Source organism: Protomyctophum bolini (assembly GCF_963924005.1).
Source record: "Protomyctophum bolini genome assembly, chromosome: 23".
Lineage (NCBI taxonomy): Eukaryota > Metazoa > Chordata > Actinopteri > Myctophiformes > Myctophidae > Protomyctophum > Protomyctophum bolini.
In genome coordinates, this window is record NC_137884.1 from 24710783 (window position 1) to 24718282 (window position 7500).

The window sequence follows — 7500 nt, forward strand, 5'->3', positions numbered from 1 at the left end:
ACACACACACACACACACACACACACACACACACACACACACTGGATATTAAATCAACGTATGATAAATAGTTCCTTCACAGAAACGACATGGTTTTATAAACATCATCATCCGACATATTTTATACCGCTTTTGTTCACATGCTATAGTAGCGCTGTGTTGGCTGTGGTCGTTTGGTTAGCAAACGGGTTAGCCTTATAGCCTCATGATTGACAACAACGTCATCTGCTTTCCTACTATTCTGATTGGTTGGTAATATGAACCAGGGGTGGGCAACAAATTCAAAAATAGCAAAAATTCTAAGTTTTCAATTCGAATATAGCAAAAATAGCCGATCTACAAGCTTGTAGATCAGCTATTTTTGCTACGACAGTAATATATGGCCCTAGGGAGTGAGTGTGAAAATATAGTGGCCCTCTCCATCGTCGAAGTTGCCCACCCCTGGTATGAACCAATCGCCGACAACGCCCCATCCCATAAACTGCCGCAGTGGGGAGGGCTTTCAGTCTGAGTGTCAGGCTAGAGTAGACCCCTCACTACGGGGGAGGGGAGGGCTTTCAGTCTGAGTAATGAAGTGAAACCAAATGAAAATTCAGACTGAGTGTCAGGCTAGACTAACTAACCTTTTCGTGTCAAGGACCCCCAAATCAACATTTATTAGGCCACGGACCCCCATTTGAAAACATATGCCAGTGACCTCGATAAGGGAGGATTTTTACGGCTCTAGCAGTGATTCCGAAACATATTCATTTCATGGACCCCCCCCCCAGTTCGACACGCATTATGCTACGGACCCCCGATTTAATGGCATTTCTATCTCTGGGACCCCCAATTTATATTGTAAAACAATTTAACTCTGAGAGTGTACAAATAGAACCAAAGGGTCCGTTTGGTTCCATTTGTACACTCTCAGAGTTACAGACCCATAAGGGTCCATTTGCTTACCAACTATCTCTAATTGAGCTAGGTACCCCCTGGAACTCCCTCAAGTACCCTCAGGGGTCTCCGGCCGGACCCCACTCTGGGAACCCATGGGTCACTAACTCACCTGCACGGTGATGTCACCTAACTCACCTGCACGGTGATGTCGCCTATTAAACTCACCTGCACGGTGATGTCGCCTAACTCACCTGCACGGTGATGTCGCCTAACTCACCTGCACGGTGATGTCGCCCATCTCGTGCGAGCGCCGGCGCGCCTCCCCGTACGCCATGGCCAGTCCCAGCTCCACGCGCTCGCTGAAGTTGCACACTCGCACGTCCACGTGACCCGGCACGAACTGCAGCACGGAGTGGACCTGGAAGCGGAGGTCGGGGACGGTGTAGAGCGGCGAGACGCTGGGGACGGGCCCGGGGCTTCTGATTGGACGCAGGGCGTTGATGACCGACATGGCGGTGAAGATCAGCGGTCCCGCCACCACGCGGAACGCAAAGCTGGACGGAGTTCTCAGGAACTGGCGGGGAAAACCAGAGAGTGGTTACAGTTACAGTTACAGTACAGTACAGTACAGTACAGTACAGTACAGTACAGTACAGTACAGTACAGTACAGTACAGTACAGTACAGTACAGTACAGTACAGTACAGTACAGTACAGTACAGTACAGTACAGTACAGTACAGTACAGTACATGGCATTATGAAGCATAAGAGTCAAGCCTTCATATTGCTAACAGTTGTGTAGATATGGATAAATAATTAACTATGCTTTTTGTGCAAGGCAGAATTATTTGCAACCACTTATCATTATTTCCAACAATTATTGAATCCAAGCTTTCATGAAGCAAATTACTGACGTGATTCATGAAGTAATTTCAAACTTAGTATACCTGAAGTTCTACTGAGCGGTTGAATTCTTTCTTCAGGATATCTCTGACCTGAGTGAAGCCAGTCGAGGACCCTTTGGAGCTGACTAGTGGAGAAGAAAAGATAGATTCATAGGCTATCCATTAAATATGCAGGACAGCAAAGTTCATAAATGCAACGCAAACAAAATGGATTCTGACAATAAAAAAAACATACTTTTGTTCACAGGGAAGCTATATACAACCCAAAGGTCGACCAAAGTTCAACGTCACATTAACCACTGAGCTAAACAAAGCAACAAGTAATTTCTTTATAGCGTGCCGTTTGTCGTACCTACTCTGACCAGATACATCTCTGGCCTGGTGACGTTACACAGGTACTGTCTGGAGGGCGGGGACTGGGCCACCCTGGGGGTGGTGACGGGTGGCGTCCGCGTCAGGCTGATCACCGTGATCTGAGTGGTGGTGGTGAGGTCCGTAGTGGTGGTGACGCTGGTGGTGGGTCTGGTGGGGGCGGGCTTGGTGGGCCTGTGGGCGACGGGAACCCTCGTCAGAGGCGGCGGCTTCAGCGTGACGGCGCCCGGCTCGGCCGCGGGGTCCCGCCCGGGGGCGAGGGGCCTCTCGGGGCGAGCGGGGGGCCCCGGGGGCGGGGCCCTGCCGGTGGTGTTGGAAGGGGGGCGTGCTGGGATGTATCGGTCCTTTGGCCGGGGGGGGAGGGCAGCGGGAGGAGGAGGGGAGGAGGGGGGCCGCTTGGCCCTGACCGTGGGCCTGGCCGGTGGCGGCGGCGTGGGGGGGCTGCCCTGCCCCCTCCCCCCCACCAGAGTGGGAGAGAGGGAGAGGGGAGGGGTGGGCCCCGCCACCGAGGGGCCTCTCTTGGGCTCCCGTCCCGGGGGAGGGGCCCCTGCGCCGGGGGACGGCAGAGGGGGACGAGTGTGTGCGTGCGTGGCGGTGGTCGGCGTAGGGGTGATGGTGGCCGGTTTGGGGGTCCTCTGGGGGTCCAGACCCAGCCCGGGGTCTCTCCCCCCCTGCCTCTCCCTCTCCCTCTCCCTGGCCAGCAGGTTGGTGTAATACTCCAGGCTGTTCATGTCGGGCAGCAGCAGCTCCGTGGGCTCCAGAGGCAGCATGTCGTCCAGGTCGTAGTCCTCCTCGTCCCCCTCCCAGGTGGGGGGGGCCGGGTGGTGGGTGTGGAAGCCCCCCACCCTGGTGGGGGAGGAGGAGGAGGAGGGGGAGAGGCGCGGGCGGGGGGAGGACAGCGGCAGCGTGGGCCGCGAGGGGAACGAGGTGTCGTAGGAGACCCAGTCGCTGGTCTCGTCCTCCTCGTCGTCGTAGGGGTGGCTGGGCAGCGGCGTGGCCCCCAGCGTCAGGTCCTCGCCGTCCGGCACCATGAAGGACAGCGTCTCCAGGTAGTCGCCCGAGCCCCAGGCCTCCTCCAGGGAGGGGCCGCTGTCCCAGGGCGGGGGCGGGGTGAGGGTGGGCTGGCTGTGAGGGGGCAGCGGAGGGGGCTGGCTGGGGGACAGCAGGTCCGGGGGTCTCAGGAGGAGGTGGATGCCCTGAGCGCCCGCGTCGGGGTCGTTCTCCCCCTCCTCGGCGGAGCCCGCCCCCCCGCCGCCGCCGTCGTTGCCCTGGTAACCACCGGCTTCTTTGGGTGGGGGGCCGACGCCCCCCGGGGGGTGTCTGGATGAGGAGGAGGATGAGGAGGACGAAGGCGAGGAGCGGGGTGTGCGATGCGGAGGAGGAGGCTGTCCTGCCGTCCTGTTGAGGTCAAGCCCACCTGAGGAGAGAGAGAGACATTGAGCCACAACCAGAACACAGTGTGTGTGTGTGTGTGTGTGTGTGTGTGTGTGTGCTCTGTATAGTATGGATTGTGAGACCAAAATGTCTTCTCTCTCCCTCCATCTCACGCAGATTGTCACACATACGATACTAAAGCACACGCAGGTCGGTCTCTTTCCTCCTCCTGACCCTATTCGGGGGCCACGGGCGGTCGTCGGCAAGCCTTCACACCACCGTTCTATTTCCAGGTGTGAAAAAATAGGCTACTTTTTATGCATCAAGTTGCCAGGAATAGTCACAGAGACTCAGGGGGACACAACAAATGTCCTGCACTGTGTTCTCCATGCCGTGTGTGTGTGGCAGGCAGCGCGTCTAGGCGCTTTCTGTCGGTGCCAGGGGCGACACTCCACGTGCGTCAGTGACGCGTCACTGACTGCGCTGTGCCCTTTACTTCCTCGGGCAACAGACTCGACTCGCTCAGTGAATATATGGGGCAGCGAAAAAGCTGACACTGCATTCATTCACATTTCAGATCTCAACTTTGGATTCACTAGTGATGGGAATTGACAGAAGGAATGAACTATCAGACTGAGAGAGACAGAGTTACAGACAATAGAGATGAGCATATTGTACAGAACACCTAACTGGTATTCACATGCAGCGTTGCCATATTGGTGTCGGAACGGTCTCAGAATTATACAGATTATTTAATCGAATCTGAATCTGAATGAAGTGTCTGGTGCTGGGACTCTGGTGCAACGCACAGGTCCTGGACCTGGTGAGACGCAGGAGTGGACCTGGTGAGACGTAGGAGGGGCTCGGACAGGAGACAACCCACAGAGCCTAGTCCTTCCATGCGCCAGAAGCGTATCTCCCAGCCCCGGCAGAGTAGTTCTGGAGTAGTTCCAACGGATTGTGTGGCCATGGTTTTGCACTAGCGGGACTGATCGAGGGTAGCTACTGGGATGATGTTGGAAGACCCGAAACCCTGATGACCTCAGGATACATCACTGAGGATACATCCCAGGTGATGACCTTAGGATACATCACTGAGGATACGTCCCAGGTGCATCCATGCGATGTATTTTAATCAAAGTTTTCATCAGCAACAGTTTTTAAAATTCTTCAATGAGTTCAAAATAAATCAAAAGTGTCTAGTAGTTCCTCTAGTCTAGAACAAAAGCCAAATAAATATGATGTAAAAATAAACTTTACATTTTTCTACATTTAATTTGTGTATTCATCTCATTCAGTTGTGAAAACAAACACTTGGAAAAGAGCATATATGCTATATTTATTGATTGATTGAATACAGGCTCTGTATATATATATCGGAACCGGTATCGGCAGATATGACCCTGCAGATAATCGGGGATCGGATATCGGTCATAATTTCATAATCGCGCAAGCCTAGTTCTTTAACCGTTTCTACTTTTTGCTTTGCAATATTTTTATTCCATGTGCTCTCAGACTTAAACTAGGACTATTTTACGGTGCACTTGAGCCTAAACTATATACTGTATTTCTCCCACAGATATAACCACACATCCACACTGACACCACTGATCTGACTGACTTCCACATCTCACACGTATAGCATTATTATAATGTAAGCATTATTTAACATTACAGTTACCTTTTGTTAATAGATTATTGTTATTTTGAACACTGCACTACTTGGGATTATTATAACCCAGAGCATCACCTTCTAGACTACAGCGTTCTGGAGGAAACCCAGAGAGCTGTAGTCAGGGAGAGCCTTCTCCCCTCCATGTACTAGGTTTTTTCAATAATTGTATCCTCTACCATGCCCCCAAAACACACACACACACACACACGCACGCACACGCACACGCACGCACGCACGCACGCACGCACGCACGCACGCACGCACGCACGCACGCACGCACGCACGCACGCACGCACGCACGCACACACGCACGCACACAGAGGAATGAATCATTGCACAGCGTCCTCCTCCATCTAGCCTTGACTGACTGAGAGCCTTTCATCTGTTACGGTGTGGCGTTGCCGTGGCGACGCGCTGCGTTGCAGCAGAGTGATGTCACGTGGAGGCTCGTTGGTATGCTGGAGACATCGCTCCCACAGGCGCGCACGCACGCACACACACACACGCACACGCACGCACACACGCGCACGCACGCACGCACGCACGCACGCACGCACGCACGCACGCACGCACGCGCACGCACGCACACACGCACGCACGCACGCACGCAAGCACGCACACACACACACGCACACACACACTACTATACTTGTGAGGACATCGATGTTATGCGACGGCAATTCTTTTAAATGCCATTTTTACCTCTTTGTGGGAAGCGGGGGTGGGGGGGTGGGGGGGGGGGGTTAACCCTTTCACTCACAAATCACAAAATGCAGATCTAAAAGCTCACGTGTCACACTGGCAATGTGTTGAGATCCACTTGTAGATCTGTTATTTTTGGAAATTGTAAGCCTAAGTCTAATAAAAACATATATATATTTTATTATTTTTTGCACGCACACGCACACACACACACACACACACACACACACACACACACACACACACACACACGAGTTCGACACTGTGCTTATATATATATATATATATATATATATATATATAGGGGCAACAGAGGGAGGGAACCAGAGAAAATACAATTAGAGGATACGAGCAAGACGGATCCAGGCAGCGCAGATCAGAGACTGGAGATTGGGTTTCCAAGAATAGCAGCACCCCACAGCACCATTCAGTCCATCCACATCCCTTTGATGACAAAGATCTAATCACCGACACAAAGAATGCTTCACTTAAGTCTCCACACACACACGCACGCACGCACACACACACACACACACACACACACACACACACACACACACACACACACACACACACACTGTACACACACCTAACTTCTCGATCCATGTGGCGTGCGTCTGCAAGTGTGAAATGGTGTCTGTGCGTGCAGGGATCTTGAACGGTGCGTCTCTGTGGGAATGTGTGTGAGAGCTGCTCACAATGTTCTCGTCTAGATTACGGGGGATTACTCTGTTGTGGGGGCGGTGGGGGGGGGGTCTCCCTCTGCCCGATGACACGCGCGACGCACCGAGATGTAGGACTGGCGACAGTGGGAGTTATTATACGACAAAAAGGAATTATTGCACAGTGATGTTGATTCCGTCGACTAAAACTAAGACGAAAAAAGTTTTCGTTTTTTCACTGACGAAAGTTACATGGAAACTAAATGGAAACTAAGCTATTATGACTAAAATAAGACTAAACAAATAAAAACTAGACTAAAATGTTAGGAAGGGACTAGTGGACAAGAGATCCAGTATAAGTCATTTTACACTTGCCGATATACAAGCTCACAACGCGCCACGCTGCGACGCGTTGTGAGCTTGCTAGATCGGCTATTTTCAGCAAGTGTAAAATCAGTCATTACGACGGCATCATGGTCCACTAAAACACATTTTCGTCGACTAAATCAACTGTAAATGTAGTCGGCTGAAGTCGCATGACATTTAGTCGACTAAAACTAGACTAACACTAAAACATTCCAGGTGACTAAAACGTGACTATAAAGACTAAATTAAGTTTCATTCCAAAGACTATGAGTGAGTCACTGAACTAAAATAGAAATGTGTTGCCAAAAACAACGACACGTCATCCTAGCATCATGTCGACACACGTCATCCTAGCATCATGTCGACACACGTCATCCTAGCATCATGTCGACACACGTCATCCTAGCATCATGTCGACACACGTCATCCTAGCATCATGTCGACACACGACATCCTAGCATCATGTCGACACACGTCATCCTAGCATCATGTCGACACACGTCATCCTAGCATCATGTCGACACACGACATCCTAGCATCATGTCGACACACGACATCCTAGCAT

At 51.8% G+C, this 7500-nt stretch overlaps 1 protein-coding gene across 1 annotated transcript in view; it reads right to left on the reverse strand.

Annotated features, from left to right (window-relative positions):
- LOC308311002 (UPF0606 protein KIAA1549) overlaps nt 1-7500 on the reverse strand; it is a gene marked incomplete at both ends in the record, with an annotated part of 28060 nt that overhangs the window by 17421 nt on the left and 3139 nt on the right. The window contains 4 exons of the mRNA XM_080757496.1: nt 1157-1453; nt 1827-1909; nt 2137-2602; nt 2663-3573. Of these exons, the coding sequence (XP_080613622.1) occupies nt 1157-1453; nt 1827-1909; nt 2137-2602; nt 2663-3573 (1757 nt within the window). The remainder of the gene's footprint in view (nt 1-1156; nt 1454-1826; nt 1910-2136; nt 2603-2662; nt 3574-7500) is intronic.